Genomic DNA, 20,592 nt, shown 5'->3' with positions numbered 1-20,592 from the left:
TGGACTGGAAGAAGACAAAAGAGGACTGGAGTCTGCAGCTGAAGCTCTCGGAACCAAGGAGAGACATTCATTCCATCTCCCAACACCATGGTGGCTGGCCTGTCCTCCTGCTTCCCCCACTGAGACCAAGGCCAGTCTGAAGGACCTCCAGAAAGCTAGCAGAGTCCCAGGCAAGGAGATAATAAAGAATTTGGACTTTATTCCTGGCTATTCTCATGGTGATTACTCTGCTGAAATGAAGGCTGGTCCAGAAACCCAGAAAACCAACCAGAACACTACAGTTTATGGTACATAAAAATGAGAGAGAGACAGAGATAGAGGGAAAGAGAAGAGAGAGACACAAAAAGGAATGAAAGAGACAGAAAAACAGAGAGACAGAAAGAGAGAGGAATAGAGTGAGGGAGAAAGATGGAGACAGAAATATCCACAGAGATGACAAAAAAGAGAGAGAGACAGATTCAGAGAGCAGAGAGGCAAAGACAAGCAGGCAGACAGGAGAGACAGATACAGATATAGACAGGAGAGGGGGTGGAGAGAGAAAGACAGACACAGAGAGAAACAACTTTTAAGATGGTTAGCCTGGGGACAGGACAGATGATATTATCACTGGCAGAGAGAATAGACTTCTATTTTTAAACTTCAGCTTTAAGTGGCAGCTTTATGCCTATGTGGAACATCTCCACAGACAGCACCAAATTCAGGACTGGAGAGAGAGGGAGAGCTTCAAGCTAGAGATAAATTTGGCAGATGTAAAGTGAGAGGTTATTGTAGACTTCTGGAATGGCATGGGTAAAAAAGAACCTGAGGTCAGAGGAGGGAGAGAAAGGGGCACTGTAAAGGACAGAAGGAAAGCCAGAGGGACACTCCCAAGGGGCCTTTTTTTGTGTCATCCAACTCATTATCATCAGATCTTAAAGGGAGGATGGGGAGGTTCTCCTTAGGTGCCAACTGTGAGAATCCAACTTTTTTTTCCCCTTTTATCTGTTCTCAGTTGTTGTTACTTGTCCTGTGAAGAGGTTCTATGACATCATTGGGGAGGGAGACACCTTGACTCTTTTTGTGAGCCAGATTTAATTGAGGCAGAGTTTCACAAAGTCATCAACCTTACTCTCTCTTCCAAAGTCATCAGAATAGAGTGACAAGACAAAAATCAAGGTGCCTGGCAAGTGACCTGGAATGCCTTGGCATCTTTGGTGTCTCACCAAGACCTAATCACTCTACAGCTTCTCTTTCAATCATGGCCATTGGAATAAATTGTTTTCAGCCCCCCATTCTACCAGGGAAAGTTTTCCCATTTGGGGTAGACATACCCTAACTCCCCAATGGGTTTGAGACTTATTGCTTACCCTCAATGTGTTTTTAACTCAAGTGCCAAGTTAGTTTACCAGGTTGTGACCATTACATATTCTATAGCATCTTGGAGCCACAAGTGAAAGTTGGTTGGCAGTTGAAACCAAATGTCTCAGCAAGCCCTCACACCACAGGTGCTAGTCCTCTCTAACACTCCATTAAGTACCATAGGTATTAGACAAGTTATTAGCACCATCCTATTTAGCTTAGACACCTAGTGGAGAGACCCCTGATCCTGGGGTCAGGAAGACCTGAACTCAAATTCAACTTCAGACACTTCCTAGGTATATGATCCTGGACTCTGCCTCAGTTCCCTCAATTGTAAAATGGGAATAAGAATAGCACCTATCTCACAAGATTGATATCAGGATCAGATGAAATAATATTTGTAGAGTGCTTCTCACACTTCCTGTAACAGAATACACACACACTCTCTATATATAGTAGGTGCTATATAAATGCTTATTCCCCTCTCTTTCCTGAGCTACTGAATCTACAGGTGGAGATATCATTTTGAAAAGAGGAGAAGACAGTCATTCCATTATAAAAAATGATGACTTTCTCCCTTTCTGTCTGTCTGTCTGTCTCTGTCTATTTGTCTCTATTTCTGTGTGTTCCTGTGTGTCTATGTGTATAGCTCCTTCCTAGGACCCATTTTTAAATTTCTTTTTTTTTTTTTTTTTTTTTACCCCAAATGTGATTTCATTGGTATAGAGAATTCCTGGTGAGGAAACTCCCTTTACCAATGCAGACCAGCACCTGCTTTGAAATTTATCATCTTAGAGAGTTCTGAGGGGGTACTGAGAAGTTCAATGATTTATACAAGCTTACAAAGTCACTATTTCAGAGGTGAGATGTAATGCTGAATATAAAAAAAAATGAACTTTAAGAATCTATGAATATGAGGAATAAAAAGAAGCATTTCTTGTCTTCATAAAGTCAACAACCATTTATTGGCTTTTACCACTGGCCAAGTATAGTGCTACTCACCAGAATTATAAAATATAAGCAAAAAGAAAGACAGCCCTTGCTCTCAAGGAGCTTGCATTAATGGGAAAGACAACTCATAAAAATAAGCTGAAAAGAGGGAGGAGAGAGAGAAGGTCCTGAGTGAAGGGTCTTGATGGAAACTTTAATATACTGATGCAGAGTTAAGTAGCAACCAAGAAAACAACATATGTGATGACTACAATGATATAAAGGAAAAGTACAACAGAATAAAATTTAATAACTCAACAGGCATTTTAAGCATTTACCATATATCAAGTATTATGTTGGTTTCTGGAGATATCAAAGCAAACATGAAATGGTCTTTGTACTCAAATAATTTTTTCACTGAGTTGTCTATTATTATAATGATCAATGAACTGATAAAATATGCCTCTTTCTTTGCAAAGGTAAGAAATATCAAATGTGAAATGTTACATAAAATGTTAAATTTGACTGATAGGTTGGATAATTTTGCTGATTTGCTGTTCTTTGTTTTCAAATTTTAATTACATAGGGAAGCTCTCAATAGGAATGTGGGGAGGGATGTATTAAAAAATGAAGGTGATGTAAAAACAAGAGATATGAATAAAAAGATTTTTTAAAAAAATCTTTGTCCTCAAAGAATATATTTCACTTTACTAGGGAGATAAGATTAATATAGGAAAAGTAAAAGTAGAGAAAGTTCTAACAATGAATAACTGAAGTGATCAGGAATGGCTTGGTGGAAAAAATAGCCAGTTGAGTCAAGTCCTAAGAAAAATAAAAATTCTGACAGGAAGGGATTAAGAGGGGAGGTTTTCTAGCCATGGGGAACAACTGTAAATTCATGGAGGCAGGAGGTGTAGTAATAAGACTAAGAGAAAAATTTAACTGGAATCAGAATCCATGGAAAGGAATACAAGCAACATGAAATGAGATTGGAAAAGTAGCCAGGAGACTCTTTGTGCAAGATTTTAACTTCCAGACTGGGGAGTTTGCATTATCAGCCCCAGATTTTGCCCCAAGAAAGACACATACAATTAGGTTATAAGCAATGCTTTTTACTTTCAAACTGTCAGCATGCATGCAGAGCTGTAGATTGAACTGAGCTTGGAAAGGGTTAGAAGAGAGGGATTATAAAACCTTATATAAAGCAAGGAAGTGCCTCTGTCTCAGGATATCTGTGCTTAATACAGTCTTGTGGTTGCTGATGCAGCAGGAGGATTTGGGGTTCATTCAACATTGCAGAGAAGTGAGTGTTGATATGTCAGATTCCAGGGATGCTCAGTCTGTCTCCTGACTAACTGATCTGATTCCCAAGTTAATATGGTCTCATCTGAATAGAGAGGGAGTTCAAGCAAATCAAGATGATTAATAAAGTCATTAACTGCTTCAGTTTCTCTTAGTTTTGATAAACTGGCTATAGGGGGTGAGGGAGAATGAAGAATTGAAGGTGACTCCAAGGTTACTTCACATGCCAAGGATGCTCTCCCTCTTCACTTCTGTCTTTTAGGATTCTTTCAAAGGTCCCTGCAAAGCATATGGAACTCAGGTGCTGCTCTGCCCAGGGCCTCTTGATTCTTTAAGACTTGAAGTTCTATAAATAATCGTATACAAAGACCATTAGTTCCTTAAGTTCATCAGTGAAAGGAGTTTCCTTACCTTACCTACTGGCTGCATCCCAATAGGCAAATTTATAAAGGACTTGTAATTTCATTGATATAAAGAAATTTCCTCTACCGATGCAAGTCAGTCACTTATGAATGAGAATCAAATCAGATAAAGGACATGAAATTGCATTTAAACTTTGGAGCACATTACAAATGTTACCCTTGAGAGGCAACATGATAGGAAAGGAAAAACATGTGCTATATATGTGTGTCTGAAAGACATGTATGTACATATGTGTAGTATTGTGCTTCTGTGTGTACATTTACACATATGCACATATATGTGTGTGTGCACTCACACTTGAAGAAACCTAGAGAAACTAAAATACAAAGATGAGAGGCAAGGCATTCTAGACATGGGGGTGGCAGTCAGTATAAAGGCATGGAGATGAAAGATGGGAACATGAAAGTCATGTCTGAGGAGCAGCAAAGAGGCCAGTGTAATGGGATCATAGGGTTTATGGACCAGAGTAAAGTATAAGAAAGTTGGAAAGAGAACTAAGTTATGAAGTTAAATGCCAAGCAAAGAAATTTAATACTGGAAATAATTAGGAAGCACTGGGGCTTACTGAGTAGTGGCGGTGTGGGACCTAATCAGAGCATAGGACCTTGACCACTAAGAGAAGGCTGGATTACAGTGGTGGAGCCAAGATAGGGAGGCTAGATAGAAAGCACTAAAATAGTGCAGGTGAGAGCTGATGAGAGCTTGAACTGGGATAGAGTGTATGTGAGTGAAGAGAAGGACATGTAGAGATATTGTGAAGGTGGAAATGAAAGTGGTGATGGATTATATCTCTGGGTGCAGAGAATGAGAAACTAAAGAGGACATTGGAGGTGACTGGAAGAATGATGTCCTTAACAGTAAGAGAAATAAAAACAGGAGAGAGTTTCACAGCAAAAGAATGAATTCTGTTTGGGGTATGGTTAATCATTATCTACAATGCAATTTATAATGAAAATAGGAGCTTTAGGGTCTCTTTCTTTGTCCTGAGGACGTCTAGGACAATTGGCCCTTGAATTCAAAGATTCATCTATTTCTTAGTGCTGCTCCTCAGATCCAGTCTAACACACACACACACACACACACACACACACACACACACACACACACAACTCTGTCTCTATTCCTTTCTCCCTTTCTCCCTCTGCCCCATTCTCTTTCATTCTCTCTCTCTCTCTCTCTCTCTCTCTCTCTCTCTCTCTCTCTCTCTCTCAGTCAGACCAGTTCCAATGGTCTTGTGATGGAGGGAGCCATCTGCACCCAGAGAGAGGATTATAGGGACTGAATGTGGATCACAACATAGTATTTTCACCTTTATTGTTATTGTTTGCTTTTTTTGTTTTCTTCTTCATTTTTTTTCTTTTTGATTTACTTTTCTTGTACAGCATGATAAATGTGGAAATATGTGTAGAAGAATTGCACATGTTTAACATATATTGGATTACTTGCTGTTTAGGGCAGGGAGATGGGGAGGAGAGAGGGAGAAAAATTTGGAACACAAGGTTTTCCAAGTTGCAAGAATGTTAAAAACTATCTTTGCATGTATTTTGAAAATTAAAAAAAAAACTACCATTAAAAATAAATTTGTTTGTAAATATCTGTTATATAACTTTTCACTTTTGAATATAATTCAGTTGACAAAAAATTGATTTATACCCAGGATTTCAGAAACACATTTAGTACACAAGAGAGAGAATGGGAGTGCTTACAGGTATTAGGGCTTCATTGAGAAGGAAACAAGAGATTTTATTGAGTTGTTATACTAGCTAGAGTCTCTGAATTCCAAAGTAGCTCCCATCAGTTTTCTAACCCTTTCTTTCTATATATCCAGGGATATATCATGTAAACCTAGAAAGTATCAGGGATCATGATAAGAGGAAGTAAAAACCTGGAACCGCTCCCTCCTCCCCACCTTCATTACACTAAGTTATTTGGATCCTGCTTGTTTCACCATGAGCTTATGATAACCAAATGAATCCATGTGTGAAAAGATGGGTTTTACTTAACTTGATTCTCACAAAGTATATTTGTTTGGGGAGGGTTGAAGCGAATAGGGAGGCACAATCAACTCGCAGGGCAGGACAAGGAACTGAGGAAAGATTAAGTAGGATCCTATGGTACAGAGCTAAGTATTCTCTGAAATCTCCCTGTTGCCCCACTGACAAATTTCAGTATAGTTCTCTTTGGAGGGGAGCTTATAGTCTATTGTAAATTTGTGTGTGTGTGTGTGTGTGTGATTTTATGGACTCCTTTGAGTCATTTGTACTTTTTGTATTTTCTGTGGGAAGAAATAAAGATTGTTCTCTACCTAACATGAATTTGTGACAATATGAGCCTTGTGTAAGAGCTGAAGACTCTGTTACCCATAGTAACAATAATCCACAGTAACATCACAACCAATGGGAAAGGGAATAAGCATTTCTATAGGGCCTACTTTAATTTTGCTACTGGTTTTCAATTTCTCCGGAAGAGAGAGTGAGACTAATAACTTTGTGCAGCTCTTAAATCCAATTCACTCAAAGGTTAACCTTTACATTTCTTTGGTGATTTACATTTTTCTTTCTTTTTTTAAAAACAGTATTTTTTTCCAATTATATGTAAAAATAATTTTAACATTCATTTAAAACAACTGGGAGTTCCAAATTTTCTTCCTTCTTCCTTTCCCCCCTCCCTAAGACAGTAAGTAATTTGATATAGATTATATATATGCACATGTTTCCGTATTAGTCATATTGTGAAAGAAGAAACAGTTGGCAAAAGGAAATTAATTTGCAAAAGGAAAAAAACACAAAAAAAATGAAAACAGTATGTTTTGGTCTGTATTCAGATACCATCAGTGTTTTTCCCCCTTGTGGGTATGAATAGCATTTCCCATCATAAGTCTTTTAGAATTGTCTTAGATCATTTTATTGCTGAAAAGAACTAAGTCAATCATAGTTGATCATCATACAATGTTGTTTTTACTGTGTACAATGTTTTGGTTCTGTTTACTTCACTCAGCCTCAGATTTTTCTGAAATCTGCCTGCTCATCATTTTTTATAGTCACAGTAGTTTTCCATTATATTCGTATACTACAACTTGTTCAGCCATTCTCCCAATTGATGGGCATTCTCTCAATTTCCAATTCCTTGCCAGCATAGAAAGTGCTGCTCTAAATATTTTTGCATATGTAAGTCCTTTCCCCCTTTTTATGATCTTTTTGAGATAAAGACTTACTAATGGCATTGCTGAATCCAAAGCTATGCAGTTTTATAGCTCTTTGGGCATAATTCCAAATTATTTTCCAGAATGGTTGGATCAATCCACAATTCTACCAACATTTCATTAGTATCCCAATTTTCCTATATTCTCTCCAGCATTCATCATTTTTCTTTTTGGTTATATTAACCAATCTGATAGATATGTTTTGATACCTCAGAGTTGTTTTAATTTGCATTTATTTAGTTATTTTATTTAGTTAGAGCATTTTTTCCATATGAGTATAGATAGTGCTTTACATTTTTCAAATCATTTTCACTCATGTGAACTTGTTTGATTCTTATAGGTATTTGAATAAGTCTTCACAATTAACAGTATTAATAAGTATTAATAATACTGTTGTTTTGTTCTCCCCATTTTACGGATAAGAAAACTGAGGAAATGATAGAATATTGATCTGAATCCATTCTTCCATCTCTTGATTCATATGACTTTTTCCATTACTCTACATTTCCTCCATCTTTCCCTCTAATAGCTTCCCACAACACTTCTCCCAAACACAAAAAATACTTTGCACTAGATCTTAGCATCTGTGTTTTATTGAGCCTCTCTGCTGTTCATCCTTTTACTCTTCCTTCTCATCCCCATGGGTGATGATGTAGCATAGAGATTTGTAGTCGATGTTTCCTGACAGGTCCATAGGCGTCAATGAAAACATTTGCTCCACCTGTGATAGGAAAGATGCTGATCAGTGGACACTGGAAATAGGAATGCATGGAGGGAGGGGTTTCAAACCCATCCTGCCCACAATTACAACATTCATGCTTCCCAGCCTGGGGGACATTTAGTGCCTAAAGAGGGTTAGACCAATTTGTGCATTTCTCTATGATTTGGACAGAAACCTTGTGACTCGGTTTACTTTTCCCCCATCTCTAGATACTGATATGAGAAAAGATTATTGCTACTACAATAGAGTTTGGGATACTGCATGCTTTTGATTGCCAAATCCAGAACTATTCAGTTTATTTTCTGTTTTCCAGGATGGCACTGTAGATAGGACTCTGTATGAGACCTAAATTTAGGGATGCCCTAATATAGAGATGGCTCTTACTTACCTCAGCTGGAGAGAACTTGTCTGCCTGGGTCAGAAGGAGCTGCTTAAACCTGGAAGGGGTGAGCAGGTTAGAAAAAGGCAACAGTTAACAATGGTAAGCTACAATAACCCCATTAAAAAAAGAAGCAAATCAGGAAGAAAATATTACAGAATCGCGAAATTAGAAGAGACCTGATAGGTCATCTAATTTAGTTCCCTCATTTTGCAGATGAAAAACTGAGATTCAGAGAGGCTCAATGACCAACTAGTCTGAGGCCATCTTGCTAGTAAGTGGAAGAATTGGATGAGGGATTCTGATGAGGGAAGGGTCTTCCCAAGGGGTCAGTCATTGGATGCTAAGCTCATAGGACTGAGTAGAAGCAATCTTCATGAATTAAAATCTCAGATACTTACTGTGTGACCCTAGTAAATCACTTAACTTTGTTTCCCTCAGTTTCCTCTCTAAAATACCTTGGAGAAGGAAATGGGAAACCACTCCAATATCTTTACCAAGAAAACTCCAAATGGGGTTATAAAGAGCTGGACACAATTGAAACAATTGACTAATAAATCCTAGGGTAGGTGCTTAAGGTATTTATCATTTATCATTATCATAGATAAGAGACTTGTTCCAGTTGTCCCTCCAGAGGACCAGAACCAGCAGCAATGTTTGAAATTTGTAAAGAGGTAAATTTAGGCTTGAGGTCAGGGCAAACTTCAATTAGAACTGTCCAGAAGTGCCTTAGGAAGTAATGGGTTTCCCTACCTTGTAGGTCTTTAATCAGAGGCTGCATGATCAACCACTTTATTTAATATGCTACAGTGGGAATTCCTTTTGTGGAAAAGTTGGACTAAATGGCTGTTGAGATCTTTTCCAGTTCTTGAATTCCATGATTCTCTGTTCCTGAGAGAAAAAGTTCTACCCAGAATATTCGTGTGTTTTATTGGTGGGGAAGGCTGGCTTGGGAGGGGGATGGAGTTGGGAATAAGCACAAGGGCACTAAGAACTTCTGGCCCTGGGAGACACATTGTGGGTAGTAGAGAACAAGAGCTGCTACAAACAAACATTTGCCCTCATTTTTTGCTAAGGGCAAGAATGGGGGCCACCAGATCTTCCTCTGGCTTCCATATCCCTGTCCCACTTAGTCCTTGCTCATACTCACTCTTCTTTGTTGACAACCCCACTGCCACTGGGGTCAAACATGCGGAAGGCGCTGAGGATGGATTCTTCAGGGTCAGTGCCTAAGCAAAAGCAGACAGTATCAACTCCGGCCTCATAAATACATCCCCCATGCTCCCTCCTTCATCCAGAAAGAGATTATAAATCTGAGATTTTGAACCAGAAAGGACATTTACTAAGCGATTTAGGACCATTTATCCCCCCCCCCCCATTCCACCTCCATTATTGTATATCAGTGCTGGAAGGGACCTTGGAGAATGTCTGTGGTGATTTCCACCTCAGGGTAGACCCAATACAGCCCAAGGACAGTTCCAGGATGGATCAGGATTCTAATTAGATTCAAAATTCCCAGGACCTGACCATGGCCCCAGAATACATTTGGCTATTGAGGGATGATCCCCAGTTTAGACCAAGTTAGAGTTATCATGGTAGAGTGGTTAGGAAACTCAGAATCAAGGAGACCTGGGTTCATATCCTATCTCAGATACTAGCTTTGTAGTCCTTTACTTAGCTCAATTTCCTCATTCACAGAATGAAAGGGCTTTCTGTTATGGACCTCTTTGATAATCTATGGACTCTTTTTCAAGCTATCAATTTGTGGTCTACATCCATGATTGAAGAAAATGCTAAATTTCAGTTAGAGGTTATAGAAAATAAAGATGTATTTTTTTTTCCAATCAAGTTCATGGACTCTCCTGAAATAATGGATCTTGGGGTAAGACTGGACCAAATCTCTACAGATCCTTGTAGTTTTAAGCCCATGGTCTTATGATCCAACCTGTGTATGGAAGGAGGTATCTTGGATTATGTTGGCCACAGAGTCCATAGCCTTCCATGATTCAGGGCCTCAGGACTTAGACATTGGATGTGGAAGGTATTATAACAGATTGTACAGTATTGGGAGAATACATAAAGGAAAGAGTAAGTGATCCCTCCTCCCTTCCCCCAATTCTCACCATTGAGCTTCTCCCCAAAAAGTGTGAGAAACACTGTGAAGTTGATCGGGCCCTTGCCTTCCTGTAGCATCTCATCCAACTCTTCTTCAGGCACATTTGCTCTTCCTGAAAGAGGGCATGGACAGGGGATGAGAGGAGGACTGACATTCCCCCTTTCCCTCAAACCTCCAGGCATATCTAGTATTCCATTGCCTGTGGTAATTGAGGAAAAGAAATGCTTTGGAAGTGAGAAGGGGAAGAAAATGGGAAAGAATAGAAAGGAGGGGAAAAAAAAGAGTTATTAAATTATCTTTGACTCAGCAATATCACTACTAAGTCTATTTGCAAAAATGATTAGGGAAAAAGGTAAAGGACCCATGTGATCTAAAATGTTTTTCTTTGTAGTGACAAAGAATTGAAAATTGCAGGATGCCCATCAATTGAGACTCAACTGAACAAGTTGTAGTATGTGATTGTGATGGATTACTACTGTGCTATAAGAAATGATCTTTAAAAAACATGCAAAGATTTGCACAAAACAATGAAAAGCAAAAATACCTACTGTGTATAATAACAGCAATATTGTTTTAAAAGAGACTAAGTGGGGCAGCTAGGTGGCTGCCTTGAATTCAGGAGAACCCAAGTTCAAATCTGGTCTCAGACACTTAACACTTCCTAGCTGTGTGACCCTGGACAAGTCACTTAACCCCAGCCTCAGGGAAAAAATAAAATAAAAAAAAAAGAGACTAAGTTATTTTGATAGTCATAAATACCTGAATTAAATATTAAGGACATATGAAGAAAGGTGCTATCTGCAGTAAGAAAAAGAACTGATAAACAGAAATATATGTAAAATAATTTAACATTTGTTTACATATTTGTATCTACTGGTAGCCATCTCTGAACCAGGGATATGGAGGAAGAGGGGAAAAAAAGAAATAAAATTCACTTGGTAACTTTGTGGTGTATTCGAAGAAAAAGCAATTTGTACATAATGAAAGTGCCATTCTTGTGCAATCTTTTATTATTATTATTATTATTATTATTATTATTATTATTATACTATGTTATGAAAATGCTTGTTTAATTTCATTGATTAAAAACAAATTTAAATTTAAAAGAGAAGAGAAGGGAGCTTTGGGAAAGGTCTGAGAAGAATGAGAAAGTCAAGGAGGCTGTGAGCTATGAGGGAAATGTAAAATTGGGCAGGGGAAAGAAGAGAGGAGAAGATAATAGGAAAGGGTAAGCTTTGGCAAAGTACTAGAAGAAGGTGTGAGAAGAGGAGAGGGGAGAGGAAGTGTAAGCTTGTGGGAAGGTGTGAAAAAAGAATAAGAGATGTGAGCTGAGAGTGAGGAGGGATAGCAGGGAGAAGTGAAAAGAGGAAGAAGAGTCGGTTCTATGAGAGATGATTACATTCAGCTCCAGTCTGAAGCACGTTTAGTATGTTAAAAAAAAAAAAAAAAAAAAAAAAAAAAGAATTCTGGATTTGGAGTCTGAAATACCTGGATTCAAACACTGCCTCAAATACTTACTAGTTGTATGATCCTGGGCAAGTCACTTACTTGCCTATTCTAACTTCGTTTCTCCATCTGTGAAATAAAGGGGTCACACTTGACAGCCTCTAAAGTTCCTTTAAACTCTAAATCGATCGAATCCATGATCCTTAACTTCTCCTTGTCAGCTACATGAGAAGAGGGAACTGTCTTTGGGAGAGGGGCAGGGAGGAGGAGAACTACTGTGAGTTCTGCCTCACTGAGAAAGTATTAGGGTACAAGCCTGCTAACTCACCTAGTTGAGAGTAGGTCTCTTTCAGGTCTGATTTGCTGATGATGCCATCTCGATTCTGATCAATGCAACTGAATGCCTGTGAGACAGAAATTTCCTGGATCAGGATCAAAACTCACTGGATCTCTAAGGGAGATCCAAATAGCCCAAGGGAAGATAGATGAGTGAGGGGATGGGCAGGTCACACTTCAAGTGGGACAAACTTGTTAGGAATTGAATGGTTTGGCAGGACATCCAGAAACCATTCAGTTGATTTAAACTTTAGAGTTAACATAAGGAAGAAGAGCGAGGAAGAAGTTTGGAAAGATCATAGGCTCATGGCTCTAGAATTGGAAGGAATCTCAGAGACCATCTAGTCCAACTTCCTCATTTTAAAGATGAGGAAACTGAAGTGGGGAAGGCATGAAGTCTCTTATCCAAAGTCACAGAAGTGTTAAATATCAGAAGTAGCATTTGAATCTATGTCCTCTGACTATAGAGTCAGTACTATTCATGGTACCAATCTATCTCAGGGAGATATACAGAATATGGGAGAATAAGAAAGAAAAAAGGGAAATAGACATTCTAGAGGATTGAGTGGGCAAGACTTTTACCTCCTTAAATTCCTGGATCTGTGCTTGTTCAAACATGGAGAAGACATTCGAAGATCCCCGTTGAGCTTGCTTGGCAGCTGCCACCTTCCCCCGAGTCCCTGCCTTCCTGCTGGCCTGTAGAATATCTGTTTCAGAGGAATCTTTTGCCCCAGATCTTGGAACAGGGAAACCTAGAGTCCAAATTGCCCTCCCCTTTGTCCCACATTATCTGAGAATTAGATGTATAGGGGTCTCTGCAGCTGGAATCCCACTGATGTTCCATGGATAACATTGTGAAATTTCAATTCCCTAGATCCCTTACTCCCCTCCTTATTCTTTTTGGTTTTAAGGATCCCTTTTCCTCTTCATCCCTGGAGATAATTTTTCTTGGGCTTGGGCCCAGGTGACTGTGGAAATATCTTTAATATCTCTCTAAGTCTCAGATTCTTTATATGTAAAACAAAGGGATTGAATTAGATGCTCTCTAAAGTCCTTTCCAATTGATCAGTCTCTCATCTATGATCTTTGTCTGCAGGACATCTCATCTCTTTTGCTTGCCAGACAGCTAGAAGTAATGAAATTTGAATGTCTCAAGCTTTAGGAGTCACCTTTATCCCTTAACCTGGTAAGCTGGAGTTTGAAGCTGGAGAACCCAAATTTCTCCCAAAGTGAAGGCTACTCTTTTGCTCTTCTCTCCATCCTGCATCCTTCTCTTATCCCCCATCCCTCAGACTCACCATCTCCTGGCTGCTTGGATGTCCCAACTGCTGCTGCCTGTCCTTAATCCTTCCCTTATGCATTCATCTTATCACCTGGAGGGCCAAATAAGGAAAGAAACAAAAGAGAGTCCCAAACTTGGAAGTCCCTGACCAGCCAAGAGAACAAGATAAGGGCCCTGAGAGATTCCAGACACATTCCTTCCTGCCCTTTCTCTGCGATTCTAAGAGGATGGATTCACTTAGCCACTCATTCTCTTCATTCAGATAGGCCAGGTGGCACCAGGATTGGAGTGTCACCATCATCAGCAAACTCTGATTAATGGAAGAATCTCACTGTATATAGCACTGCAGTATGTACTAAATAAAGATCTTTTTCTTCTTCTTTCCTTATCCCTTCTTTTTTTTCCCCTTATCCTCACCTTAGTCCTGAACCACCGATTTTAGTTTTAGTTCCTTGGTCTTGCCCGGTTAGGCTAGGGTAATCCCCCCAGTGGGTTTGTTGTTGTTGAGTTATCCTGTCTGACTCTTCATGAACCCCTAAGTTAAGAGACTTATCCAGAGTCACACAGCTAGTTAGTGTAGGAGGCCATACTTGAGTTCAGGATGATGACTCCAGGAATGGCACTCTACCCACTGCACCACCTAGCTGTGTATATAGTATATGACATTAGAATGTAAGCGTCTCCAGGGCAAGATCTATTTTTTTTTTTTTTTTTTGTATACCCAGCCCTTAGCACAGTGTCTATCATGTTCGTTGTTAAATCATTTTGTCATATCTGACTTTACATGTCCCCATGGACCTTATTCATGGAGTTTTCTTTTCAAAGATATACAATGACTGGCCCTTTTCTTGGGCAGCATGTCTCCATTTAACAGATGTAGAACCAAGGTAAAAGGTTAAGTGACTTGTCCAAAGTCACAAAGATAGGAAGTATTTGAGTCCAACTTTGAATTAATATCATTCTGATTCAAGGCTCAGGCTCTATCCACTGTATCAGCTAGTTGTCTATTATATAGCAAATGCTTAATAAATACTTTCTGATTGATTAGTTTTTATAACTAGTTGATTTATTTTTTTATAAATTTATAAGTTTATATATTATACATAATATATAAGTTTATAAATTAGTTGATTAGTGTATAAACAATTACAAAATATATACAGAGTAAATTTGTAGGAGGTGGGGCATTAGCGGTTTGAGAGCTTATGAAAGACTTCAGGTGATTTTCAGGACTTCTCTAGGATTGGGGAATAGGAAAGGAGATTTCTGTGTTTCTGGCTGTGCCAGATGGTCCCTAACTATGCATATGGCCAGGATAATGTAGTGTGATTATTGCTGTTGTCCTATTGAGTGCTCTATCTCAAGAATTTAGAAAATGGATCATTATATTTGACTTCCTGTTTTTGATTCTTGGACCAATTATTAACCTACAGTGGAAGGTCACTAGGCACTTAGGTGCCATTTCTCCATAATACCTTAGTCACTCAAACTAATTTACTGATCATTCAAATCCCTTCCCATCTATAGCCAAGAAGTATTCTGGGTATATCACATCCCTCCTGGCCCTTTCCCTATTGAGGACACAGGAATCAGAATTGCAGAATTTCAGAGTTGGACAGCACCTCTGCAGCCATCTAATCCAGTTTAGAAATGCTAAAAAGGAATATTCAAACTTAGAAAAGCACTGAGGGAACTGTGGAGAGAAGCCAAACATGACAAAAAAGGGTTATTGGTGGTTTTAAGAATCCATATTTGGAGAAAAGGGACTGGGACTACAGATAGAATCTTATGATGATAACTGACTATAGAAAGAAGGAAGAACTTTCCATTGTTCTTTATTTCCTTTTTCTCTTCAAAGGAGAATAAGATGTCCAAAATAAGGAAAGAGAGAGTAAGACAGTACTTAACTCCCCTTGATGAATTCAAGCCACCTATCCCAGATGAACTATACATACTATAATACTAAAAGAATTGTCTATTTTGAGCTCCTTGAGGACAGGAGTTGCTTTTTGCCTTTTTTGTGTTCTTGGGCAGCTAGGAAGATTCATTTTTGAGTTCAAATCTGGCCTCAGACACTTACTAGATGTGTGACCTGAGGCAAATAACTCAGTCTCAGTTTCTTCATTTGTAGAATAATCTGGAGAAGGAAATGACAACTCATTCTAGGAAGAATAGTTGCCAAGAAAACCCATAATGTAGATACCAAGAGTCAGACATGATTGAAAATGACTGAACAATAACACATAGGAGGCATTTTAAAAATACTTGTTGACTTGTGATTTTTGAACTACTGCAGGTGCCAGTTGAATGATCATGGAAAATAGCAGACACCATAAAACTGGAGAAGAGTAAATATTTCATTTTTCAAAAATGGAAAAAGAGCTGTGTCTGCAAACTATAATTGAAGGAGCAATAAAGAGAAGGTTGGTAAGTATATAGGAAGGAGAATAATGAATACCTAAAACATTGTGGTTTCATCAAATACAGATTCTAACAAAACTCACATCATTTCCTTTTTTTGACAGGATTACTAAATTAGTAAATGATGGGGGCGAGAGAGAGTATGCTGTGAGTATAGTTTTCCCAGATTTTGGTGAAGCTTTTGATATAAAGTATCTCATGTCAGTTATCTTTTAAAATTAAATTTTATTTTATTTTCAGTTCCAAATTATCTTCTTCCCTTATCCTGTAAGAAGGAAAGAAAATATATTATAAATAGAAAGTCACACAAAACAAATTTCATTAGCCATATTCCAAAAGAAAAAGAAAAAGAAAGTGAGAAAAAATGTTCTGCAATCTGCACTGAGCTCACCACTTCTCTGTCTGGAACTAGATTTCATATTTTGTCATGAGTTCTTTGAAATTATTTTTGGTCATTGTGTTGATCAGAGCTACTGAGTCTTTCGTGATTGATTGCTGTTAGTATATAAGTTGTTCTTCTGGTTCTGCTCACTTCATTTTCTATCAATTCATATAAGTCTTCCTCAGGTCTTCTGAAACCATCTCCATCATTACAATAATACGTTATTCTCATGGAAAAGATAGAGTTGATTGATTCAACAATAATACAATTGGATGATATTAAAAACTGGTTGGATGGATCAATAGCAACATGGCAAGAAGTCTCCTGTGTACTACCTCAGCAATCTTTTTGTTCCTGTGCTGTGTCACTTTTATGGCACTGATTCAGATAAAACCATATGAGGTGTGTACATTAGATTTGTAGATTACAAAAAGTAGGAGGGATAGTGAAGATACTCGATGACAGAATCCAAAGGGATATTGTCAGGCTGAAATTTGGGGCTGACTCCACAAGATAAAACTCAACTGGGGTAAATCTAAAACTTGCACTTGGGAACAAAAAGTCAAATTCATAAATATAACATAGGGGAAATGTGATGCCCTGAAAAACATCTGGGGGAGACCTACAAGGACAATATGAGGCAGCATTGTAATATGGCAGCCAAAAGAGCTTACTCAATCTTGGGCTACAGTAAGAGGCATTGGTTTCTGGGAATACAGAGTGATAGTTTCCACTGTATTCTGCCCTTTTCAGATTTTATCTGGAGTACAATGTTCAGTTCTGGGTTTGCAGGGTTTAAGGACTTTGGGATGGAGAGTGTCCAGGGGAGGGCAACCGGGATGAATTCATGTCATATGTGAATCTCTTGAAGGAAATGGGAAGGTTAATCTGGAGAAAAGAGGACTCCAAAGGGACATGTTTTCAAGTATTTGAAGGACTGTCAAGTAGACTAGTGGGACTATATTTCATCCCAATGGGTAGATCCAAGAGCGATGGGTAGAAATCACAAACAAGAAAGTTTAGGCTTAATTCATGACAACATTATTAACAATTAGAGCTGCCTTAAGAGGAGGTGGCTTCCTCTCCTAGAAGGTCTTCAAGCAGAGCTGGATGGCCACTCATTAGATATACTTCATATGTGAGTGGGACTAGATGCCTCTAATTCTTTATGTGAAGTACATAAAAACAGCTTGCTTGCCATCCTTCCCTCTCATCCCCTCTCAGCTAAATATCTAGATTCTTATTTTACAAAGAAAATTGAGGCTGTTTGGTGTGAGTTCCCTTTTCTTTCCCTCTTGTCATCTTAAATCTTCAAATTATCTTTCTCCTCATAGGATCATGGTTTTAGAACTGGAACCTCAAAAGCCATCTAGTCCAAGCCTCTCGTTTTATAGATGACAACTTAAATGTTAAATCTGAAAAGCTTTCCCCCTAATCTTCACCCTTTAGCTCTTAAAGAGAAACAAAACCAAACCCTCAGAGTCCCTAGGTTCAGTTTCTATTACATTTGATACTGAAGACTCATCCTCTTCCCATCTCTAATATTTCTCTCTCCTGATTCTTGGGCTATTTGTCCAATGGATCCTTTTAAATCTCCTTTTTTTTGGTTTTACTGTTTATATCAACCACCCTTCCCATAACTGAGGTGTTCCCCAAGGTTTTGTCCTAGTCCTCCTATATCCTCAATACAATTATACTCATGGTGACCTCATCAGTTCCTATGGGTTTAATTATTATTTCTATTTACATAATTTCCAGATCTATATACTCAGCATAATGTATTGAAAAAAAGTGCAGGTCTAGGATTTAGAAGAATTGGCTTGTAGACTGGGTCTGCCCCTTATTGACTCTGTGACCTTGACCAAGGTCTTTGTTTCTCAGGTCTCCATCTCTTCAACTGCAACATGGAGAATAATATTTTTACTATCCCATCAAATTGTTCTCTGAAAAAGAGTTTTTTAAGCATTAATGTGCTATACAAATATCAGATACAATTATCTCTGGGCCAGTCACCCAGATTAAGAGTGGCCTACGGGTAGTAACTGGATAAGAGGGGATGGGTCTGATAAGGGAAGAATTGCCATTAGCTAGAGGGGTATAGCTATATATGGGCTATTAGATTATATCACAATATCTCGCCATGTGTTCATTCATTTGGTAAGCATATTTATGAAATCATCACCATTTTACTGACCCAAAATGTAATATTTCAAATTTTTCTTTATTTAAAAATAAAAAGACAATCAGGGAAGGAATTGGAAAAGGATCTTGATGAGTGTGCTGGCTTCACAATGTGGAAAGGAAGGGCTGGGATGCGTGTGTGTGTTTTGTGGTTTGATGGGTCTAGAATCTACAAATGAGACCAGTAATAAGGCCTGGCTCCAGGGCCTTCCTCTGGAGAGTGATTGGGGAAGAGCTCTTACAATCAGAGCACCAGGGAGAGCATATGGGCTTCTAGTTCAGAGAGGCAGAAGGACCTCGTCCTTCTGTGCATTGTGGCCAGACTGTGGTGGTATATTTCTGGCACACACGGATACCTCATGGCTCAAGCAATTTGCCAGGCTTGGATCGGGGACAGGGGAAGGTGGGGAAAAAGGACTAAGGCCCACCCAGGTGAGCACCGCCTTGCTTGAGGATACAGGGAATCTGTGCTCTTTGGTTCTCTTGGTGGCACAAATAGGTTATTCCCCCTAACAACCTCAGGACTGAAGTCCATAGGCCCCTGCCTTCCAGGACCCAGGAGAGAGAAAGGGGAGAATCTTTTGATCCTGAGTATACCCAATGATCCTCATAGGGGGCAGACTGGCAGGGGCTGGGTGGCAGTAGTGAAGCTGGCGTACCGTGCCAGGGATCCGGAGCTTGCCCTAACGGGGCATCCATAGGTCAGCCATTTAAAAGGAAGCTGGCTGTGGTCTCCCTGCATCAAGCTAGAGTCATACCCACCATCTTCCAGGAATAGACCCTCCCTGGGTACCACTGGGTTTCAATTAAGGGCCTGGTTAGGAAGAGAGGGTGGGACATGGGGGAGGGGAGGTATGAGGAGATGGAAGAGGGAGACACAAAGGCCTGGCTATGTTGGTGGACTTGGATAGAGTTGTGTAAGAGGCCATTCTTTAAGGTCAGAGCTTTTAATGAGAGAGTAACAAAGACTTTGTCCCAGGGCACCAAAACGTGGAGGTTGCTGACAGCACCGGTCAGCCCTTCAGCAGCACAGAAATCTTGCAGTACCCAGGAGTACTCTTCCCTGATGGCCGCGCCTCAAGTGAATTTCCCCAGCATCCTTTCCCTTGATCCAGACTCAAAAATTCCTAGTTAGGGAGCTTTTTGAGGCCATTCCTTCTCTGCCAGGTCTTTTCCCTGGTCCTCATGAGCTGGGTACAGCACCCATTTACCACAGATGGGTAAAAGTCCCATATCTGTGGAGAGGCCATCAGCCGCTGCATGGAGAGAAACAAGCTGCCTTACACCCTCAGTTTTCTCCTTTGGGAGAGTAAATCTTCCCCGGCACTTGCGATCAGCAAAGGCCCAGCCTCCTTCAGGTGAGTAGTTCTGTCCTGGACCAAGGGCCACAGGAGCTGGGGAGCAGCTTGCTGTGAGCACTGCCCTGGCAGCTGCCCTGGCAGGCGGAGGCCACAGCTGCTTCACTGGCTAAGCATGCAGGCCTTTTTGCAGGCCACAGCAGAGACGAGGGCAGCTCCCCGGCCGCTGCCCTCCTCTGACTGGATAAAGGTGATGTCACAACAGGGTGCCAGCTGCCGCACAGTCGCATGAAATCGGTGTTTGAAGCTGCAGAGGCACAAGAGAGAAATGGTTAGGAATGGGAAAGGGGGTCCTTGGCAGGGCGTTCCATTCTCTTCTTTTACACTTTACACCCTTTTCTGAGTGTTTGTACGATTTTTGTCACCTGACACATTGCCAATTTTTATAAAGGTGGCATAAGTACTTGAGGAATATGGACATTCCTTTTAGTTGCCATCAACTAATTGCTAGAGAGTTCTCTTATCTAATTTTTCCAAAGTTCTCTTCAGGTAGCTTGTCTACCCTCTGGGTAATTCTGGCAATCTCTTGGCGCAGTCTTGAACTGGAGAGAAGTATTTGCAGCTGATTGTCTTTGGTTTTCTCATCATTGTTCCTTCTGATTTTTGTTTAGAGCTTTACTTTAGGAAACATGGTTCTTCTAGGTTCTAATAGCCTAGTTCTATTTCCATAATTCCCTCATCTCCATCCATATCATGCCCATTAATATTTTTGGTCTTCTCTTTTATCTCTGTAATATTTTATTTGGGCATCTCATCAGCTCTTATGGATTCTGTT

The 20,592-nt window shown here is 39.6% G+C and overlaps 2 protein-coding genes across 6 annotated transcripts in view; both read right to left on the bottom strand.

Annotated features, from left to right (window-relative positions):
- Positions 1–6,871: 6,871 nt before the first annotated feature.
- Positions 6,872–13,544, bottom strand: MYL7 (myosin light chain 7). The gene is made up of 7 exons (XM_074285058.1): positions 13,492–13,544; positions 12,776–12,889; positions 12,186–12,261; positions 10,419–10,523; positions 9,446–9,524; positions 8,305–8,353; positions 6,872–7,916 (listed from the first exon to the last, which is right to left on the bottom strand). The coding sequence occupies exons 1-7, from the start codon at positions 13,492–13,494 to the stop codon at positions 7,815–7,817; spliced, it is 528 nt and encodes a 175-aa protein (XP_074141159.1). The 5' UTR covers positions 13,495–13,544; the 3' UTR covers positions 6,872–7,814.
- A 5,846-nt stretch (positions 13,545–19,390) lies between these two features.
- GCK (glucokinase) overlaps positions 19,391–20,592 on the bottom strand; it is a 76,801-nt gene continuing 75,599 nt past the window's right edge. For all 5 annotated transcript variants that reach the window (XM_074288473.1, XM_074288475.1, XM_074288474.1 and 2 more), the window contains one exon: positions 19,391–20,064. In XM_074288473.1, the coding sequence (XP_074144574.1) occupies positions 19,920–20,064 (145 nt within the window). In that variant the 3' untranslated portion in view covers positions 19,391–19,919. The remainder of the gene's footprint in view (positions 20,065–20,592) is intronic.

This window comes from Sminthopsis crassicaudata, chromosome 2 (assembly GCF_048593235.1).
Source record: "Sminthopsis crassicaudata isolate SCR6 chromosome 2, ASM4859323v1, whole genome shotgun sequence".
NCBI classification, from domain to species: domain Eukaryota; kingdom Metazoa; phylum Chordata; class Mammalia; order Dasyuromorphia; family Dasyuridae; genus Sminthopsis; species Sminthopsis crassicaudata.
This window is presented reverse-complemented; position numbering and strand designations above follow the sequence as displayed.